Source organism: Perca flavescens, chromosome 11 (assembly GCF_004354835.1).
Source record: "Perca flavescens isolate YP-PL-M2 chromosome 11, PFLA_1.0, whole genome shotgun sequence".
Taxonomy (NCBI): Eukaryota; Metazoa; Chordata; class Actinopteri; order Perciformes; family Percidae; genus Perca; species Perca flavescens.
This window is the reverse complement of record NC_041341.1, coordinates 6,431,980-6,455,239: the sequence shown is the minus strand read 5'-3', so window position 1 is coordinate 6,455,239 and position 23,260 is coordinate 6,431,980. Positions and strand designations below refer to the sequence as shown.

Here is a 23,260-nt window from a genome sequence, read left to right as displayed (position 1 = left end):
ACACTGTTAGTGTGCAGTGTGTGTGTGTGTGTGTGTGTGTGTGTGTGTGTGTGTGTGTGTACAGTATGCTGATCCTATAAATCCAATTGATCGTTCAGGCTACTTTCATTTTCTATCTTTATGTACATATGAATCAAAGCCCTCGGAGGGCGATAACAGCGGAACAGACTCTTACACTTGTAAAGTCATTTTAGAAATGGGACCACAGGCAAATGTAATGCACCAAAAGTATATACTTTTTACTGAGTATCTTAAAAGCAGAGCAAACCCAGCAGAAGCCGTCTTCTCGTACAGTTAATGATGGAATTAGAGCTGCAAGTAACGATTACGTTCACTGTTGAAAAGTCTGTTGATTATTTCCTCGGTTAATTGATTGGTTTGGTCTATAAAAATGGTGAAAAAATGGGGATCAGTGTTTCCCAAAGGCCGAGGTGACGTCATCAAACGTCTTGCTGTGGCCACAACTCAAAATATATTCAGTGTACTGTCCCAGAACCAGCACATATTTAACAATTAACAAGCAGCAACCAGAGAATCTTTACTCATGAGAAATGACTCAAACCGAAATAGTTGTCTTTGCGCCTCTAGTTAGAATTGTCTTTTCCAAAAAGTGTTCTGCTTTAATTTGAATACCAGAAAGTTACTCTTCAGCCCAGTCAGACGTTGGTTGGGATTTTAACTCGTGCCTCTTCGTGCCTCTTCGTGCCTCGTGCGTTTCTTTTTTCCAGTATATTCAGCTTTTTCTTCAAAGAGGACAAAGTGCTGAGCTGTGTTAGCTGCAAGTGTGCAACGCAACTCTCTCCGGCACTATGGTTGTGCATTTTCTGTCACTGAAATATGCATTTCCATAGTCGCCTCAGGCAGTGCGGGTAGCGATTATCACCCTGAGATGTCTAAACACAACGAACGGCCTCATTATATCCAGTCTGAGTTAATGCTTCATAAATCGGTTGCATTTTTATTTGATGTGTCTGTGCCTACAATATCTTCAGAGAGGAGGGGGGGATCAGCTTCCCTGCTGCCTTTATACTGCCGTTCCTAGACTCAGCTTCCCAGTCAGCATATAATGCGGCCGAGAGTCTCTGTCAGAGGTCAGGGACGAACTACAGCTGAAGTAACACGGAGCAGAAGCACTGTAATTAACGCGAGGTTGTAAACACTAGTTAGAGCCATTTATAGACAGAGAAACTGCAGTACGGAAAAGAACATAATAAAAGGTGGTGACTGAAAAATATGGTCTTTGAGGGAAGTCCTGTGCATTCGTGTCTGAATATAGGTCTGTTTTTCTGTTTCTTCTGTCTGGATTACACCTCAACTACTGGTTCCCGCGGGGGGACAAAGCACGCAGCCGTCCAGCTAATTTTAAATCACGAAGACTCTTTGTTTAACCGGCGCAAATGTGCTGTTTGTTCCATGTGCAAACATTTTGGAAAGTGGATTTTGTCGCATGCGTGCGTGCGTGTGGGCCTCAAGAGTAAAGCCGAGTGAGCCTAAAGACTGTCAGATGAAATCCTCATCTTCCTCTCCTCCTGCAAAAAATGTCTTCGTCCCAGCAGAAAGATCACCTCTGATTTTCCGGTGTGTCATTTGACGTGGACGGGAGTCTATTTTTAGAAGAAAGAGAACCAAATCAAAAGCACCGGGCTTCGAATGTCTGAATCCATTGTGGCGTGCTTGGATTGTTGGTGGCGAAAGGGGCAGCGCCTGTGCACTTATACTATCTATTAAATTACAGATTACATACATCTATTACAAATATAGACTTTTCATTTCCATGGGCTCTGTATTTTTGCTTCACACGCTGCTCAGCGTCGCCTGTGCACTGGTCTCATAACATGTACAGAATATCACAACGGCCAAACGATAGATATTAGCCCGTTGAATATGTAAATCGCGGCTGCGGATGTGAGGGGAGCTGTGTTTTTTGTTTCTTTAGCAGCTTTGGATGTTATATTTTGACTCATAGGTTGTGCTTTTGGCTTCAGGCGATTCAATAATTATGTTTGGGAAATGAAAACTACTTGTTCACACAGGAATAACATTAGGGTTGGGCAGGGATTTCTTTACCAGAAGGCATGGGTGCAGCCCCCAAGCCGTTTTGGGCACCACCTAAGCTGAATGAATGTGAGCATCAAAACTTTTGATCATTTATGTATTATCTGCTCTTGCTTTCTATATATATATATATATATATTTTAGACAGATATGGTAACAATGAATGGTTAAAAATGATGTGAAATTTCATTCTATCAAGCTGCTGAACTCCAACAGCAAATCTTGGCACAACTTTTTGCACTTCGCATTTTCATTATTACAGTCACTTTTTAAGATGTACTCTTCTCTGTACAATATTTCCCTTCATGTATTCTATTCTATTCTATTTTTTAACCGATTAATCCTTAAAAGTAATTTTCCATGCAAAATGGCAGAAAATGCTGTTAACAGCCTCTTACACATGTAGATTTCCTGCTTTTCCTCTTTTTTAATATCATTTTTAACTGAATATATTTGGGGTTTTGGACAAAACAAGACATGTTAAGACATCAACTTGGACTTTGAGATACTGGGATGGACATTTATTCACCGTTTTCTGACGTTTTATGGGGCAAACAATGAATCAACAAGGAGAAGAAATGTTAGTTAGGCCCTAGGCTTGCTGTATGTGACTGAGTGTGTTTGTGTCAGTGTAATGTGTGTTGGCAGAGGGGTACGAACTTCAGCAGATCCTGTTATTGTAGATGGTTCACTGTAGTCTCTCACGTAGCAACAGAGTGTTGTTTCTCTCACCTCTAATGTGTTACGTCACATTTAGTCTGGAAGGAAGGTGCGGTTATAAACACGTTGACTTGTAGCTCTGCTGCGAGTGTCTGTCAGTGAGAGAGTTAACCGTTACACCAGAAGTTCACTGTGGGCTTAACGATCACTCACTGCTGTTTGGAAAGTGGAGTTCTCAAAGTGACCACACACTGCAGCCCAACATTGTTGCTCAGGGAACTCTCTTACTGCCGCAACATATTCCTCTTTGTGGACTATTTGGTTCTAGATGCTTGGGAAGGTAGAGTTTACTCGTACGTGGTGACCTACCGAACGTGTTAGCACTAGTTAGTCACAATGGGCCTCATTCACCAATATCTTCCTAAGTTGTCTCTTAAATATGTTCTTCAGAAGGTTCCTAAGAAAAGTCTACATCGGATTAATGACGTGTTCTTAAACAGCAGATTTGTTCGCACCTGTGTTCTTAGGATTGATGAATCCCACGTCTTCGTAACTGAAAGCGCGTGTCAGTTGTTCCTAATTAGCATAAGAAAACGCCCCGCAAATTCCCATATAAGGACATGACACTTCCTGTGCACCTCCTGGGAGACAGGTTTTCGGAGATTGTCGGAGCCGCGGTGGAGGAAGTACTTTATCTCAGTACTTAAATAAAAGTACAAATAACAAGAGACATATTTACTTTAGTAAAAGTAGAAGATGTCCACTACCACAAACAAAGCCTGGCTTTTTAAAAAAAATGTCCTATCCTAACCGGCATAAAACGGAAATGTGTTGTTAGAATCGGAATGCGGTTGGTTTTATTCATGGATGTATTTTAAGACTTTAAGACTAAGTTTTATTTTCTTTAACCATGCAAGTAAGCAAATAAAGTGTGTGAAGCAGCGCAAATGGGGAGATGTGAAGAGGTCCAGCCAAATAAATAAGATATGAACGCGTCTTACGCAGCCTGGCGGAGGAGTAAACTACGCTGTGGAGAGAAATAGATATTTTGATTTAAAAACGGGAATAATAAAAACAAACCTTTTCATTTTCACTTTTACCGGAGGCTGTATTACCGAGGGTCAGCGGCGCTGCGCCGGGGCTCTGCAGCACCGGAGCCGGCTTGGATCAGCGGTGCCCCATAAATACAGTCCAGGGCTTGACATTAACTTTTTGAGGCACTTGTCCTTCGGACAAGTACATTTACGTTTCACTTGTCCATGCATAAAAGTCACTTGTCCGGGTGAAGATTCATCATTTTATAAAAAAAATTGTGTTTTGCTAATGTAGAATTTGAACAAACCGTTGAAAGCATCCAAACACTATCAACATTAATACAATTCTGTTGAAACAGTAGAAACAAACGTGCCCCAACAATAGATTTCCCCTTCAACAAGAAAAAAGGATCTCCAGACTCCATAATACAAAGTAATATGTTGCACGCCGGTGTGCAGAAGTTAATATATTGAGATTCTAATTCAATATTTTAAAGTTTGTCATTACTTTCAGATTCCTAGTCAATATTCTAAGTTACTTAGTCAATATATTGAGATACTAAGTCGATACTTTGAGATATTGAGTCAATATATTGAGATTGTAAGTCAATATTTTAAATGTTCTCATTGATTTGAGATTCTTTGTCAATATTCTGAGTTACTAAGTCAATACTTTGAGTTAAATCAATATAGTGAGATATTAAGTCAATATATTGAGATACTAAGTCAATATTTTGAGATAAGTCAATATATTTAGATACTAAGTCAATATTTTGAGATAAATCAATATATTGAGATACTGAACAATATAGTGAGATATTAAGTCAATATTGAGATACTAAGTCAATATTTTGAGATGAATTAATATATTGAGATTCTAAGTCAATATTTGACATTTTCTCATTACTTTGAGATTCTTAGTTCATATTCTGAGATATTAAGTCAATATTTTGACCAGAGGTAGTGGTGACTTGAACTAAATGTTTGTGTTAACTTTTTTTATACAATTTCACAAATTTCTACCTGGCAGAGGCTGATTTACCGAAAGGATCCTTTTAAAAAGGTGTAGCTACTTTACAGTTGATTATTACCTGATATTTAATCTGCATATTTTTTTTATTATTTTTGTTCAAAAAGGAGCAAAAAAAAACGACATTATAGAACGGCTTGTTTATTGCTAAGGAAAAATTTATTTATAATAATAATAATTAATAATTAAATTATTTATTAAAAATGTAACAACAATAACTTATAAAAATAACTTATTTCACCAGTAAGTTCCTGTTAAACGACAAAAACAACCACCGGATAGGAAAAAGGGTATTTTACAACAACTTTGAATGCAGCACGACGCTGGCGGGGCGAATTTCAAGTGAACGCAACATCTGTGTTTTTCCGACAACAGCAGCAGCACACTGTCATACGTTCCTCTCCAGTGAAATACAGACACACTTTACACCGTTTAGCTTTCAGCATTGTAATGGTTTACTCCAGCTGCTAGCTAACGATAGGCTAACGTTACTTGCTGTTGAGTGTAGTGTCAACTAGCGTAACATGCGGCGATGTTTAGGTTGCCTCTAACGTAGGGTGACCAGACGTCCCGGTTTGACCGGGACAGTCCCGATTTGACCGGGACAGTCCCGATTTTTAATTGTTTGTCCCGAGTCCCGACAAAAGCCTGTCGGGACGCTAAAATGTCCCGGTTTACTCCAGGAGCGGCGTCAGACGATTTTGCCGTGTCTTCAGCCCCGAATGTTTTGAGTGTAGCCCCGAATGTAACTTTGTCCAGTTTATTTTTCCGAGGCGAATAGAACGGGCAGCTACGTGCGGGGTCCGACCATGCTGTATTTGTTGATATCACCTAGCAACCGTCTCTCCGTGAGGAAAGCCGGGTGAAGTTTTCGGGAGGAATCGTAGCCAAATCAGTGTAATGCATTGATGCCATCAACACAAAGTTTAGGAGCGCAATGCTAATGATTTAGTTTGAAGTTCCCGTGACATGATGTTTCAAGTCTATGGTTCAGACTCAGACACACGGAGCTCTGAAGCAGACCTGCTCGTGTCCACTCTTTCTGTAAAATGCAGCGCAGCTTCAGGTTCATGGACGCGCTCAGCTGTGGCCATGCTGCGGCAGATGTTTGTGCTCCGTGTATTTCTGTAGTTTCCGTTTTCCACCTCCGACGTAGAGCAGCGTTCAGTTACTTCTCTAGCTAAACTATTTGTCTCATTCAGAGACCAGAGACCCAAACGGGACTCTGTGTCTGTCAGGAGGTCTGAGATCTGCTGCATCACGTAATGCACAGCAGAATATATGGTGCAGGTATAGATTAGTTTCTGAAATATAGTGACTTCTTTTAATAGCTTACTAACCTAACTTTATTTTTCTCAAAATGTCACGACTCATCGTCTCCTCCAAATCACAGAGAACACATATACTGTATTTTGAATGTGCACAAAGTTTTGGACATGAGCTGAAATCTTGCTCAAACACATCTGAGGGGTCTATTATAAATTAAAACGAATTAATGTATCATTGAGGTGAATAAGGCTACGTTCACACCGCAAGTCTTAATGCCTGATTCAGATTTTTTTGCTCAGCTCCGATTTTTTGTTTGGCTGTCACATGACCTTTTAAAATGTGGCCTGTATCAGATCCCAGTGTGAACTGTTTGCGGTTGTGAAATGACCCGCATGCGCAAAAGAACAATAACGATGACATCAGACGCGGCACGCTGTTGCGCTAAAGTTAGGGAGGACATGGAGGAAGTCAGCATTTTCGCTTTTATTTTTTTTATTTTGTATTAAAATGTTTGTGTAATGGCAGCCATAATGTTAATGCGCAGGTGCTGAGGAGGAGAAGACTGATTGGTTGCATTGAAAAAAATCGGATCTGGGTCGGATTCTGGACCACATGTGGAAGTGGCCTGAATCTGATCTGAAAAAATCAGATCAGGGCTAGATTTGAGTGTCCACACTACTTCTGAAGAAGCCTGACCTGGTCACTTGACCCCAAAATTTTTTGGATTTGGGCCACTTTGGCCTGCAGTCTCAACGTAGCCTAATTGTCATATGCACATTTAAGGAGGTTACTTCCTCACCAAAAGACGCCACACAGGAAGGAGGAGGAGCCTAAATGAAACCTAGGCTACAGATATTTGCAGGTTGCAGTATACATTGATTCAGAAAAAGGTAGAAATGTATGCATAAAAACTCACCAGAATGCAGGAAATGAAGTGGTTATGCTCAAAATTTTCAATAAATAATTTTAATTCTTTTGGTGTTATTGGAATAAATAACACTTCAAAGAATCTTTTTTTTAGAAAAAATCTCAACATAAATCTCACACTAAACTGAAAAAGGCTGTTGCTGCATTTTTGTTAATTTTACAGGAAAAAACACTATTATTAGATGAGGAGCCTACGATCAAAATAATGAAGTTACTGTCTGTGGATATGTCTGACCTGGGCTGGCACATGTTCACGTTAAAAAGCGTGTGCGTGCACGAGCACTACGGTCAAAGTGTCCCGGTTTTAGCTCCGGTAAATCTGGTCACCCTAGTTAAGGCGGAGTTAGTTAGCAAGCTAACGTTAGCTAACTAACACCAGCAGGTTCACCGTGCTTTCATGCTGCATTGCTTACAGAGAACGAGTTGAACAGCGGGCTGGGTCTAACGTTACTAGAACCGTTTCAAATCGGTAACATAGACGTAATGAGTGGCACATGACGTGAACTAACATGGCATTTTAGTTTGTTTGAGTTTTAACTTGTCCAGTGGGACAAGTAAATTTCTCTTCCAATTGCCCTACAAAAAATCCACTTGTCCCGGACAAGCGGACAAGCCTTAATGTCGAGCCCTGCAGTATCTACGGCAACCAAACTTCACTGGTGAGACAAACGTGTGACGGTAAGGAAGACGTTTTGGCGGGGGGGAAACTGATCAGAAAATGTAACGGAACATTGTAGAAATGTAGTGGAGTAGAAAGTATAGATAATTGCTGCAAAATGTAACAAAGTAAAAGTCAAAAGTAGGCTATGCACTATTGAGTCTACTTAAGTAAAGTACAGATACGTGAAAAATGTACCTTCCTCCACATCGCTGTGGAGGAAGGTCTGGACCACTAAGGTCTATATAAAAGAAACTTCAGATACAGTATTAGGGGACCACTAAGGTCTATATAAAAGAGACTTCAGATACAGTATTAGGGGACCACTAAGGTCTATATAAAAGAGACTTCAGATACAGTATTAGGGGACCACTAAGGTCTATATAAAAGAGACTTCAGATACAGTATTAGGGGACCACTAAGGCCTATATAAAAGAGACTTCAGATACAGTATTAGGGGACCACTAAGGTCTATATAAAAGAGACTTCAGATACAGTATTGGGGGACCATTAAGGTCTACATAAAAGAGACTTCAGATACAGTATTAGGGGACCACTAAGGTCTATATAAAAGAGACTTCAGATACAGTATTGGGGGACCATTAAGGTCTACATAAAAGAGACTTCAGATACAGTATTAGGGGACCACTAAGGTCTATATAAAAGCATCCAAAGAGCAGCATGCCATAGGACCTTTAAACCAATCACAATCGTCTTGACACAATGACGGCATCTCTGCAAAATAGCCTCGGGAAGGAACTTGTTTTGGTGGAACGTTCAAAAGTAGTTTTAGTAGTTTAAAACTCCGATTGGACAGATAGTCTTGCTAGCTGTCTGGATTTACCTTGCAGAGATCTGAGGAGCAGTTAACCATAGTCCTCACAGATCCACCGGAGGTTTGAACGCCAACACAAAAGAAAGAGGACGGGGACGGACATCCGGCCGAATTTCCGGCGGCACCTGAACAATCCCGGAAATGAAACGTCGCGGATAAAGACCAGAAGGAGGGAGGGGGGGACCTTCCAAGCTAATGAGTTTGCTAAGTGCTTATTAGTTATCAAGCTCATTAGCAACGCAACAGGTCGTCAGCGTTTATTCAGCGTACATCGTGGATGTCCCTAGGTGATCATACAAGAATCAGTGTGGAGTCCTGGTGATGTCCGTGTTGTTTGGAGGCTGTGTTGTTGTTGTCAGCGGGGGATGGAAGGGATCCAGCTCGACCCGGGCAGATGCTTCCTGCCTCATTGTTCACAAACTAAACAGAAGCTACAGTTGTGGACCCGCAGGCGCCTGCAGCTTCCACTCCCTATAATACTCCTTGACCCGGACCCCCCCCCCCCCCCCCCTTTCCACCAGCCAAACGGCAGGTGAAGGGTTCAAATTTTGACCAGCATAATACAAATCTACCAGCCACTTGCATGTTTTACCAGCATTTGGGTAGTAGGCCTGGATGATGCTAATTTTGAACCCTGCATGTGATCATTCCCAGCTAACCGACAGTTACATAACAGATAATGATTCCTGTTTAATGTCAGCATACGGCTGCTCTACAGTGCATTTGATTGATTGCATACTCATTATATTTAACCCTTGTGTTGTCCTCGGGTCAAATGTCTAAGTTTTTTTATAAATCAGAAATATGGGTTTATTTCATGCAAATTGCCCCCAAAATGGGTAATATAACAGGTAATATAATGAATACTTTCATTGAACTTTGGGTGTTTTCTTCAATTTTATAGCATTTGAAAAAACGTGTTTAAATGGCTTAAAAACATAAACCAGTCTGCGATCTATTCAACATCGTCTGATCTCAACTAGTAGTCAAATTTTTTTTTTAACTCAAAAAATGAGGTTTATGTCATAAACATTAGGTCTATTGACCATGAATTTATAATACATAGATAGCCGATTGGTCAGGGTCATATTTGACCCAGAAGGACAACATGGCGGACGGGATGACAACACAAGGGTTAATGAGAGATTAATATTCCAGGTCCGTTTCACCGTCGTTGTTGATCTGTTGCTTTTCCACATTTAAACATCCGAGCGGGATATCTGCCACGATGTGAGAACACGGCTGTTGATTGCAAAAGCTTCAAAAACATGCTACACATGCTCTCTCTCTCTCTCTCTCTCTCTCTCTCTCTCTCTCTCCCTCTCTCTCTCTCTCTCTCTCTCTCTCTCTCTCTCTCTCTCTCTCTCTCTCTCTCTCTCTCTCTCCCTGTGAATTCATATCACTGCTGCAGAAAGGTTTGCTTTCTCCTCCGCAGAGCTGCAATTCTGCTTCTCCAGGCTGCTGTTTTTAAGTGCACGTACACCGATGTTGTTCCCATGTGTTCTTGTGTGTTTTTCTTTCAAACGCAAAGGGAGAATAATGTCCGTGTCCGCTTGGATGTTTATCAAACCACAGTGTAATGAAAAAGACTGGTGGCTGTGGAAACAAACCTCTACATCCGTGAATGCGGCGTTATTATGGATCCCACGCAACTTCTAGACAAGTCCCGCCCTACGAATGGCCACTCGAGGCATTGACCTCGAGTGGTTAAGGTTAGGATAACCGATTGGCGGGGAGCCCGCCCTACCAACTGAGCTATCCGGGCGCCCGCCAATCGGTTATCCTAACCTTAACCACTCGAGGTCAATGCCTAACCCCAACCTATCGGGTGGGACTTGTCTAGTAGTTACGTGGGATCCATAATAACGCCACATATAGAGGGTTACTCCTCAACGCAGCGGGCCCGGGTTCAACTCCGACCTGCGGCTCTTTGCTGCATGTCTCCCCTTTCATGTCTCCATCTGTCCTGTCAAAATAAAGGCCAAAAATGCCCCAAAAAATATTGTTAAAAAAATAAATAAGGAAAGCCAATTGGTCGGGGGATAGGACCTGTACAAATCGGGTTCCGTTACCTTGCGTAAGCATGGACGCCTGGCCAATAGCAGCGTGTGAATGCTATTGAAGGGCGGGTCTTGCATAGAAGTTGCGTGGGTTCCATAATAATGCGCGATTGGGAGACGTGAAGGAGTTTGGATTCGGCAACATAACAGATGGGACAATGACAAGACGAGCGGGCGATATCAAAGATGCTCTGCTAGATCAGTGGTTCCCAACCTTTTTTCCTTGGCGCACCCCCTACTCATGTCTAAGAAAAGCTGAGCCCCCCGAAACCAAAGTTGAAGTAACTCTCGAGATAGAGCCTTACTTCCTTTTTTGATACAGAGGAGTTATCAGCACTTTGACCTTTCTCCGCCATGTTCGTTCATAAAATAGTGATGCCGTGGTGGCAGGAAAAATGAGGATGCTAGCAGCTAGCAGCTAGCAGCTGACCTGATGACAGCAAGGGTCCCAGGTTAAGAGGTCCCGGAGGTTTGGCCTACTAAGTAGCCTGCCTACAATTTTAAGCGAGAACAAAATATATAGTTTTTATACAGACTTTTGTACACATTATATATTCTAGTGTATTATCATAATTTGTTTAACATGTGCAAATATTTTTTTTTTAGCTCAACCTCAAACCAGATAAAGACTTGCGCCCCCCCCTGTGTTCTTTGCCGCCCCCCTGAGGCGTCCCCGGACCCTAGGTTGGGAACCACTGTGCTAGATGATGACTTACTGTGGCAGTAAACTGAAATATACAAAGGATCGCCGAAAAATAGATCGAACTTTTCCCGACAGGATGTTGGATCGACCAATCAGGTCGCGTGGCCGACAGGCCTGCGCTCTGCATTATTTAGATTTTGAGGTTTTAGACAGCTTTGGTTGTTTTTTAGGATAAAAATATTGTACATGATTGTATCAGAAATGTTATCCACTGTTTATTTATGGCATGTCATAATCAGGGTTCATACATTTTGAAAAAAACCTGGAAAAGTTATGGAATTTGAAAAATGCTAATTCCAGTTTTTGGAAAACCCAGAAAAGACCCAGAAAGTTTTGGAAAAGTCATGGAATTTATTTTAACACAGCATAATAAAATGTCATTAATAAACGTATTTTCACGTCGTCTTAACCTCAACGTTGTATTCGGGGAGCGATATTACAAATCCCACTATAATCCGTAAACTTTAACACAGATTTGTATTCTTATTGTATAATGTCGACTGACATTTTCAGGAATACATAGTCATGGAAATTTGCCAAAAAAGTCATGGAAAAGTATTATAATTATTAAAATGCGCATGAACCCTGAATAATGGCATTTGTGTTTTTGTAGCATATAATAATGCAATAGGCTACAGTGTTTTCCCTGGCTTTATGGAAGACCTAGGTGTGTGTATTTGGCGCAGGGTTTAGGCATCCTTCCTCAAGAAAATGTAATTAGTCAATTTTTTTTTTAAAAGAAGCAATTTCTCCCATACATTCTGTGTCTCTTTGTGTCCGGTTTGTGTCCCTTTGTGGTAGTTTTGCGTCTCTTTTTCACATCATTTTGTTCTGGTATTATCACCATATCTGGGTCTAAAGGCCCTTACACACCAAGCCAAGGGATGGCAGTAGCTCAGTCCTGGGTTGGGAACCAGAGGGTCTCTAGTTCAAGTCCCAGTACGGACCAAAGTACAGAATGTGGATTGGTAGCTGGAGAGTTGCCAGTTCACCTCCTGGGCAGTGCTCTTGAGCAAGGCACTGTACCCCCCCAACCGCTCAGGGTGCTGGTCCAGCACTGGCAGCCCACTCACTCTGACATCTCTCCATTTGTGAATAGGTCCTGAGCATGTGTGTGTATTTCAGGCCTGTGTGTAATGATTTCTAATAGAGTGTAAATTGTAATTTGGGGATCAATAAACAGTATCAATTATTAATCGACCGTCGGACAGTCTGGCGAGGTTGGTGACTCGAGTCAGTCTGGTGTGTTCTGTGCTGTCGTCCGTCCGAGGAGCCGTCGGCCTTCATTTTGGCCGACCTGACTTGTTGCGTCGGAGGGGCGGGCAGTCAGACTCAATGACCAATCTGATTGGTGGAGAACTAACCCGGAAATGACGAGCGGGATGAGGATGACTAGAGTCTCTCAAAATCTGAGGAAAATCTTTTACACTGACCTTTGTCGATCTGAAATGAAGACAGAAACACGATTCGGTGAACTATCTGCGTAAAATACAAGATCGTATTCCGAACGAAGCCACCATTATGCCCCGTTGAAAAATCCGGGAGCAGCCAGACCCCAACGCGTGACCCGTTCGTCCAATCAGCTGCCAGTTTTCATTTTTTTTGGGCGACAATACAGATTAACGCCGCCTGCTGGAATGGAGACGTATTACACTCTCAAGTCGGCGTCTCTTCAGTGTGTCCCGAGGCAGTTTTTGGACCTCGGGGAGCCGACTGATCAGTCCGACGGTCGGCCGTCGGGCTGGTGTGTCAGAGGCTTAAAACGCTTGAAAAAACCAGAGCAGATAATTGTTGAAATAGTTCTCATCACGGTCTCCCCTGGCTGTAGATAGGTGGGCCAACGCATGTTTTTGTCAAGTAATTGGGTTGTTTTTTGTCTTTTGTTGGCTCACTGTTACTCATAACATGCTAACCGGCAACATAGGATTCCATTCACTACGCTAAGCTAACTAGCGGCGGCGCTGCCGGTGTTGCACCGGATTAAAACGATGCATACACAAAAAATGTGTTGGCCCACCTATCTACAGCTAGAGGAGACCCCACCTATCTACAGCTAGAGGAGACCCCACCTATCTACAGCTAGAGGAGACCCCACCTATCTACAGCTAGAGGAGACCCCACCTATCTACAGCTAGGGGAGACCCCACCTATCTACAGCTAGAGGAGACCCCACCTATCTACAGCTAGGGGAGACCCCACCTATCTACAGCTAGGGGAGACCCCACCTATCTACAGCTAGAGGAGACCCCACCTATCTACAGCTAGGGTAGGACTGTGATGAGCCCTAGTTCAACAAACGGTGGCGTATATCCCTTTAAAGACAAAAGTTAAAGCTAAAGAAGTCCGACTACAATCATTAGATCTGAGATAAGTATTTTAGTTACGTTCATACGGCTTGAAACCAATGTCCACAGGTTTGACTTATTCAGTACTTTTTGTCTTTATGTTTGACTTAGTTTAGTTCATTTGTTCCAAAGACCATGAAATACAAATTTAATTTGAGATGCACAAATGCACATGAGGACAGCAACGCTTCTATAAGAGAAGAAAGAGAGGGACAAGGTGAGGATCCTTGTCTTTCATGCTGCTCTTCCTCCGATTGAGCTTCCAGACCTTCTTCGCCACAGAGGTGGAACCTTGTGTTGTTGACTGCTGCTAAATTGGGATTTTTCATTTCAAAGCTCTCTCTTGCTCTCCGCTCCGAGCCGAGCGTCTGACCCTCGTGAATTATTTGCGGTGAGTTCAGCGTGGCAGGTCGAGCCTGAGAACAATAATAAAAAAAACATCCTATTTCTGGAGGAACACTCTGAAAAACTGGAGCAGCTTCCAGGCCGTCCCCGGTTATGTGCGATTAGCGCTCTTGCTCTGCTTCTTGTACACAAATCTGGTTTGAGGTCTGTTTATTTTGTTTATTTTTTTCCTCTCTTCTCTTCGCTTCCTCTTCTCCCTTCCTTCCTCCACTGGCTGGGTGTGGCAAAAGCTGCTGCTTTTGGAATAATTGACTTCATAGCAGATCGCTCGCTCACTCTCTGGAGATTTTGGGCCTTGTCTGGGAATGTGCGAGTTCTTTCCAAACCAGTTCATGAAGAATAAAAAGGGAGTTTAACTTCTGTGAGACGTTTAGAACAAGAAGGAAGCAAGATACAGTCAAGGAGGCTTTCAGAAATGGAGGGTATTGCTGAAATGGTGTCGCTTTTTTCTTCTCGGTTAAGTTACGTAACCGCGTCCCCCAGGTTTTGGGTTCAGAGGTCTGAGAAAAGGTAGAGCAAAGGGACGAGAAAGCAGGTATGGAGCAAAACTGGAAGAAAAAAAAAAGAAATAAATAAATTGCAAAGCCGAGGCGGGGCTGAGATGGAGTGAAGAGGCTGCAAATGGGAACGGGTGGAGGAAGTCAGATGGAAAATGAAGATGGGATAGAAAAATAATAAACAGGAGATTGAAGCGGAGGGATTGAGTGTCAGTTGTGTAGCCAAGAGGAGAAAAAAAACAAACTGAAACAGGATGACGGAAGAAACAAGTCATTCATCAAAAAGGTCGCTGTTGGTTACACCGAGGGCTTAGTTGATCCATTTTCTTTGAATGTCAGGGCAGGGACGGACCGTGTGTGTGTGTGTGTGTGTGTGTGTGTGTGTGTGTGTTTTTTGTCTCTGTGTGTGGGTGTGTGTGTATGTATGTGGGTGTGTGTGTGTGTGTGTTTTTTGTCTCTGTGTGTGGGTGTGTGTGTATGTATGTGGGTGTGGGTGTGTGTGTGTGTCTCTATCTGTGTGCGTCTGTGTCTGTGCATCTCTATCTGTGTGTGTGTGTGTGTGTGTGTGTCTGTGTGTCTCTATCTGTGTGTGTGTGTGTGTGTGTGTGTGTGTGTCTGTGTCTGAGCGTCTCTATCTCTGTGTGTGTGTGTTTTTTGTCTCTGTGTGTGGGTGTGTGTGTATGTATGTGGGTGTGGGTGGGTGGGTGTGTGCGTGTGTGTTTGCGTGGGTGGGTGTGTGTGTGCGTGTGTGTTTGTATGTATGTGTGTGTTTGCGTGGGTGTGTGTGCGTGTGTGTTTGCGTGGGTGTGTGTGTTTGTGTGTGTGTTTGTGTGCGTGTGTGTTTGTATGTATGTGTGTGTTTGTGTGGGTGGGTGCGTGTGTGTGTGTTTTAGTTTGCAGCAACAAACATGATTGAAGCGCCCACTTCGTTTCCACATCAACGTTATCTCTGGCAAATATGTCTGCGGGAATGTTTTTTTCTCATTTTTTGACAAGCAGATGATTTATGCAAATTGGGAGAAAGAGAGAGAGAGAGAGAAAGGGGAAGACATGCAGCAAAGGAGGCCATGGGTCGGAATCAAACCCGGGCCGATGCAGTTAGGACTGAGCCTTGGTACGTGGGGCACACGCTCAACCAGGTGAGCTGCCAGGGCGCCCCAGGTCTCGGTATTTTATTAACTGACATCAGATCACTCAAACAAAGATCCATTTTAATGGGAGAATGGATTGGTTGAAGCCAACCCTGGCCGGGACTGAGCTCATGTTGTTTAAAAAGGTTTTTTATTCAGTGACTGCTTTCAGAATATAAAAACTAGATGTAACTATTAGGGCTGCCACCTCTTAGTCGATTAATCAACTAATCGGTCGTTTTGGTCTTAGTCGACTAAGATTTCTTTAGTCGATTAGTCATTTTTTATGCTTATTCACGCTTAATTACTTATTTCCAAGAAACTTCTGAGCACATTTCTGGTAAGCTTCTTTTGCAGGATTAATTGTGGAGAAACTCAGTTTTACAGATGGTTAATTAACTACATTTATATTGTGCTTTTCTGGTCTTAACCACCTCTCAAAGCTCACAGCTCTGTCAATTAAATCAACTAATCGAATAGTCGCCTAAATCCTATAAGTGTTAGTTGACTAAGAATTTCTTTAGTCAAGGACTAACTATAGACGGTATTAAAACGTTTTCTCGACTTGATCAATCCAGCTGTTTGTCAGTCGTTACCAAGCAGCACTCCTGTGCAAGTGGTGGTCTTAAACCTGTAGTAAGACACAGGAAGTGACCCTCCCTCCCCTCTTATTGTGGCGGGGATTTCCTGTCGTCCTTATCCAGCAAGGAAAAAAAACCCGGTGCTTGTCGAATGGTTTATCTCCCTGACGGCCTGTTCCCCCTCCGCAGCCACACAGACCCAGGAACAAGCAGTTGCTCACTTTTCACGTCAAAAACACAACTCGTTGGTCCCAAAACAAGTGTCTGTGAACGTCATTGGATGAACGGGTTTTGGTGGGGTCTGATTGGGCGCCGCTATCTCGTCCTCTGGTCCGGCCTGAGAGTGAGAGAGCCTGCCGGAGCACGGCATCTGCATTCCTCACCCCCTCCCCCTCCCTCCCTCCCTCCCTGCCTCCCTCCATCCTCCCCCCTTCATATCCTGTCGTTCCTCACATTCCTGCACACAGAACTGAAGCCCAAAACTGGAGCTTTAAATTCACCTCCGCTCTGTTGAGTCTGCAAGTCAAAGGCTGAGTCCCTGTGTGTGTGTGTGTGTGTGTGTGTGTGTTCTCCTCTGTCTTTGTGAGAACCAATTTGAGTTTTTGACCTGGAGAAATGTGAAGAGTGTTGACAATTTGACAATATATCGGGTTGTTTTTATTGTCATCGCGATATCAACTGCAACAATGAACACATCGAGAAACACAAGACAGAGATTTTTTGGGGGTTAGTTGAACTAAAATATCATCAGAAAACTACCCTTTAAATGTAACTGTTGTTCTTTTCTTTTTTTAATGCTGCCTTTCATGTTCAACGCAAAGTTCAGTTTGTTAGATAAAAAAATGATGGGAATGAGGTTAGTTTTTAAATCAACAAGCAATTTGTTGTATTTGAGCAGAACACCGAAAGCAGCAGAACTAAGTTCACTTTAATATCTGTTTATAAGTAATATCGTTGTCGTGATATTCAAAAACGTCGTATCATATTTTACCCGTGTCCTGCAGCCCTATAGCCTGGGGAAAACCCTGACGAACTTCCGGTAAATTTGAGATGTACTCTGCAAGTCAGTCTGGCCAAGAGCCCATTCAAGCCACATTTCCAGTTTTTCTTGCGGTTGTTGTTGCCGTCCTGTACCTGTCCCCGCAGGTGTGATATTCGGATGTAGCGATCCTATGCAGGTGTTATTACACGTGGTCTGCCAGTGCGAGGACGATCAGCTGTGCTTCCCGTCTCCCTGTAAGCACTGTCTTAGGCGTCTCACAGTAGGGACGTTGCAATGCATTGTCCTGTCCTAGTCTGCTGCCCTCATGCCTCCCTTCACCATGCCTTAAGGAACGTTGACGCAGATTAGCAGGGACCCTGAGGGTCTTTCTTTTGGTGTTTTTCAGAGTCAGTAGAAAGGTCGGTCAGTGTAACGCTCATCAGTTCAATTTTCTAAGCACAAACGGACATTTGGAAAAACTAAGAAAAGAAAATTGGATTCCAATATCCGATTTTTCCGTTTTTTTTCCACCTTAAAAATGTTTAATTAAAAAATTGGATCTTTAACCTGTTTTTCCAATTTTCTGTTTTTTATACAGAGATCAGAAAATTTTGAAAATTACAAAATAGCGTCCGGGCTCCAATTATTCAATACTGCCATGGTGTTCTCTCCATCTACGCCCCGCCACCCCCCCCCACTCGAAACCATCAGTTGCACCACTGACCCCAAAGTTTATCAGTTTTTATTTTTTTTTGGTTCATATGCAGTTAATGACCTGCATATTCCACAAAGTAGAGGGAGATATTCTCTCCCTCTACTTTGTGGAATATCATTGGAGTATTGAATAATTGGAGCCCAGACACAATTTTGTAATCTTCAAAATTTCTGATCCTCTTAATAAAAAACTGAAAATTGGAAAAACAGGTTAAAGATCCAATTTTTTAATTTGTCAAGGTGGTAAAAAAATGAAAAATTGGATTGTTTGTGCTTAGAAAATTGAACTGATAAGCGTTACACTGACCAAGGTCTCTTTACTTTCCTAATTTTCTTTTAACTGTGACCTTAATTGCTGTTCTCGTCTTTCCGACTGTTCAACAGGTGCATGGTCATTCATTGTTTATGGTTCATTGAACAAGCACAGACAACATAGTTTAAACCCTTTACAATGAAGATCTCTAAAGTTATTTAGATTTTTACAAAAGTATCTTAGGAGGGGTCCTAGATAATAAATTGTGCTTTGAGCCTCATGTTGATGCTGTGTGCAAAAAAGCACATCAGCGTATGCAGTATTATCGTAAGCTACGCAGTTTTGATGTCGACACCACTTTCATGAAAATGCTTCATTCCTGTTTTATCGGATCTGTTCTTACCTTTTCTTTTATTTGCTAGCACGGGTCACTTTCTGTCAAACAGAAAAATCGCCTGCAAGGCATTGTCAAGGTGTGCAGCAAAACAGCTGGAACACCGGTGAACAACCTGGATCAGGACAGGTCCTTGAGGAAAGCCAAGTCGATCTTGGCCGATCCGAGCCATCCCCTGGAGTGCGAATTTATGTTGCTACCATCTAGGGCTGTCAACGAATATTCTAAATTCGAATAGATATTCGAATAGTTTTTAAAAAACGAATTTCGAAGGTGAAAATTAATATTCGAATAAAAAGAAAAAAAAAACCTTGCGGTCTGGCGTTCTGCTCTGCTGGCGCGCCTGAAAGCCCCTTACATACTGGATTCAGCCCAGCTGGCGCATGACATCATGACATCGCCGTGACTATTTATACCTGCGCTGGTGGTCGCGACACTAGCTGCAGTCTTCTCCTGAACAGCGGTGGCGCTAATGAGCAGATGCTACCGACGCTGCCCTTTATACGGACTAGAAGAAGAAGGAAAAGGTAAACAACGGCAGAACTGGCAGCAGCGTTGCCGTCAATGCTTCGATTTGATTCACTGACCTACTTCGTCGGATCGAGCCTTTCATTCACCATAAAAGAACTCATCTTAACCCGGTGAGTTTACCAGAGAGACCTGCAGTCACTCTGGGAGTCCTGACATCCGGTTGTCGGCGAACTCATTCATTCACTATTCAGTGTTATTTTAGAGGGAATATTCGAACGTCATTTTTGAGCAATTTTGACAGCCCTACTACCATCAGGGCACAGATACGTTGTTCCGCGATGCAGAACGAATAGGTTCAAAAAGTCATTTATTCCTGCTGCCATCAGCGTTGTGAATGGCTTTCTTGAAATGTAACTCTTGTAATTTATTTTGTGGTGTTTTTTTGGTGTGCTTGCCGTCTATGTAGCCTACTGCTGGCTGTAAACTGAATTGCCCTCACAGCAAGAAGGTTCTGGGCTCGAATCCAGGTCGTTCCGGTTGCCTCCAGAGACTGCCTCTATCGCTGCCACAAGAAAGTTTTTGGTACACCAAACACAAGTGCTGAACTGCCCGGGAATTTGTGGAGCAGCTGACTGTTTCCTCAGCCCCGTTCACCCCTTCAATGTGAAATGAAGCTGCGTTCAAGTGTGCTTGGAAATGTCGAGCTCTGTTAGAGCTGGGCAATATATTGATATTATATCGATATCGTGATATGAGACTAGATATCGTCACAGATTTTGGATATCGTGATATGGCATAAGTGGTGTCTTTTCCTGGTTTTAAAGGCTGCATTACAGTAAAGTGATGTCATTTTATGAACTTACCAGACTGTTGTAACTGTTCTATTATTTGCCTTTACCCACTTAGTCATTATATCCACATTACTGATGATTATTTATCTAAAATCTCATTGTGTCAACACTTAGTCAACACTACAATGTCGTTGCGGTATCGATATCGAGGTATTTGGTCAAAAATATCATGATATTTGATTTTTCTCCATATCGCCCAGCCCTAAGCTCTATAAACAATCTGACGTAAAACAGTAACTGTGAAATATAAAGTATACTTGTGTTACATTGGGGGGGGGGGGTTAAAGAACACAACAGGACGTCACACAGATGAGCCGTTTCAGTAACACTCCCACACCCTGCGGAGAATCGGTGGATCGCCGTTTCCCAGTCTGAACACAGCCTTAGAGCCCCATCGGGTCCTCATTTGTTTTGCGGCGCAAGCTGGGCATGGAGATGTTGTTGAACTGTCTAAACTTTGCTGCAGAGCAACGAAAGCTCTGTGATTATTGTTCATTACTGACCCCGACGTTTCTCTAATGCCACTGTAGCTAAAACATCAGTATGTAGCCTGAAGCAGACTTTAATCTTGTTGAATGCAGTACTTGTTGTGTCGGTGTCAGTATTGGTTACCGGGGTGGTTTTCCTCCCCTCCCTGCAGATGTGAAATAAATCCTGAGTGTTGCTGTTGAAGCAACGTGAGGCTCTTGTTTCTATTTCCACCAGAAAGCATCTGAAAAATGCACAAAGCTGAGATTTTCCGGGGGATTTAGGAAGGCAGGCTGTGGAAAATAACAGAGGGCCAAGTTAGTGGAATGAAACCTGTAGATGTACATTCATAATAAGTCCCTACGTGGACAAACTTCACTGACTTCTGCTCAGTTTCTATCTTCCCATCTTCAACAATTCACTGTTGTCTTCTCTGTTCCATTGATTCCCAGTCAGAACTACATCTCATACATATTTATTTTTATTTATTTTACAATTTAGCCACCACACGTCTCTACAATCCACTTCCGCCATTTCAACGTATACTTTTCTCTAATTTTTAATTAATGCAGGGTTTTCCTGGCCTGGAAATCCAGACCCAAATCTGAAAGATTAAGGGTCTGGCATTGAGTAATGAAAATGGCCCAACTCGCCGGCTCTTAAAGCAACACCAAAGCACTTTTCCTCTTCGGTCCACCTACAGGTTGGGAAGCGGAATTGTGTCCATTATGTCTCATTCGAACTACAGATCCGCTACCTGATCTGGCAAACTTGCATTGTGCGGTTATAGCTGATAGAGGGCCGCAAAGCGAATGCAGAAATACCGTTCACCCTGTTACGAGTTGATGAACCACTGAAACGATATTCTGGAAAAATTATTTTAAGGTACAAAAGAGTCTTTGGTGTTGCTTCAAGCTTTTTAATGGTAGGGAAACCCCTGATATTCCCCTAAAGTCCTGCTGTGTCCTCTCTGTGCAGGCTCTGTTGAAGATGGACTGTCAGGGTCTCGTGGCCAGACTGGTCATGGACTTTGTGCTGCTGACGACGGCCGTGGAGGTGGCCGGGCGCTGGAGGGAGCTGGCCGAGAAGCTCATCAAGGTCTCCCGCCAGCAGATGGACGCGTACGAGGCGCCGCATCGCGACAAGAACGGGGTGGTAGACAGCGAGGTACGTCTGTTTAACAGGAGGTTGTCGGAGATGTGAGCGTTTTCATCGTTTTCAGTGTTGCCAAGTTGGCAACTTTCTAGCTAGATTTAGCCACTAACAATAATCCTAACCCTAGCAGCGCCTTATTAATATATTACTGTATTTTCCGGACTACAAGTCGCACTTTTTTTCCTACTTTGGCTGGTCCTGCGACTTATAGTCAGGTGCGACTTATATATCAAAATATATAAGTAATATAATATAATAATATAAGTTTGAAATGAGAGAAACTTGTGAGAGACTGGCGAAAAGGTGACTCTTACTGCAATGAAGAAATCAAAGAAAGCTAATCGGCTAATCGCGGGCTGAAAGCTAGATGGCCAGAGCTGGAGGAACGAGTCGGGATATTGTGCTATTGTGTATTTGACAGATGGAAAAAAAATAATAATTCTAAATAAATGCGACTTATAGTCCGGTGCGACTTATGTTTTTTTCCTCTTCATGACGCATTTTTTGACTGATGCGACTCATACTCCGGAGCAACTTATAGTCCGGAAAATACGGTACTTCTATTGTAAAATACTAAACAGTGCTTCTCTCTCCCTCTGTCTTCTTGCGCAGGACGAGTCTTAAAATATATCCATGACAATAGTAGATGGCTAGCAGAACCAAAGCTCCTTGAGCAGAAATTGATAAAGAAAAGGCTCTTTCGAACTGCAAGTTGAGTTTCAAAGGCCTTCCAGACGGTTCTCTCCTATAGACTAAAGTTATCACCAGAGTAAATCCAGTCTCATATACAACTTGAGCATTAAAACAAATTGGAAAGTATCCCTATAGTATATTTAGAACAGATAAAAAAATATGCGATTAATTTGCGATTAATCGCGAGTTAACGACGACACTCATCGGAATAATCACGATTAAAGTTTTCAATCGATTGACAGGCCTAATTTAAAGTTATCATCATAGTTGTTGGCGTTGACGGCACTTTATCCTGCACTCAAGAACCAATTGGCTCTGTCGGCACGAGTGTTGACACGTGTCAGTGTATCAGCAGATGATGGGATGCTTGTTCTCTCTCTCTCTCTCTCTCTCTCTCTCTCTCTCTCTCTCTCTCTCTCTCTCTCTCTCTCCCCCTCCGTCTGCAGGCCATGTGGAAGCCGGCGTATGACTTCCTGGTCACGTGGGCGGCTCAGATCGGCGACAGCTACCGAGACGTGATCCAGGAGTTGCACATGGGCCTGGACAAGATGAAGAGCCCCATCACCAAGCGCTGGAAGCACCTGACGGGCACGCTCATCCTGGTCAACTGCCTGGACGCCCTGCGGAGCTCCGCCTTCAGCCCCGCCGCTCAGGACGACTACGCCATCTGAACTCACTCCTCGCCAGCGCTGCTCGCACAGCCGGCGCACCACTTCGCTCCGCCGGAGCATTCGAAAAAGTTTCACAGTTTGAAATGCTGCACATCGGCTTACTAGGGTTGGGCATCGTTTTGACATTTCTTATTCCAATTCCGATTCTTCCTTTCAAGGCCGGTTTCTAATCGATTGTCGATTCTTTGAGGGGTGGAGTTGAAACGGGTCACGTGCTTATTTCACCAGGGCTGGGCATCAGTCCAACGTTTTTCGACACCAATACCGTGACTTACATATCGGTTCCTAAACTATTCTGAACCAATTTTATAAAACCAAAAGAAATAACATTACACATTACAGGACAGCTCTTTTAATTCCTGTTCCAGCTCCTACTACGTGAGTTTTTCATGCGTGTCTCTACGGCGTGTAACGCTAAA

At 42.9% G+C, this 23,260-nt stretch overlaps 1 protein-coding gene across 2 annotated transcripts in view; it reads left to right on the top strand.

The window, feature by feature from the left end:
* The window catches only part of LOC114564077 (SH3 domain-binding protein 4), a 56,810-nt gene extending 33,848 nt beyond the window's left edge, over positions 1-22,962 (top strand). For both annotated transcript variants that reach the window (XM_028591234.1, XM_028591233.1), the window contains exons 4-5: positions 21,301-21,489; positions 22,617-22,962. In XM_028591234.1, the coding sequence (XP_028447035.1) occupies positions 21,301-21,489; positions 22,617-22,841 (414 nt within the window). In that variant the 3' untranslated portion in view covers positions 22,842-22,962. The remainder of the gene's footprint in view (positions 1-21,300; positions 21,490-22,616) is intronic.
* The last annotated feature ends 298 nt before the right edge of the window (positions 22,963-23,260 follow it).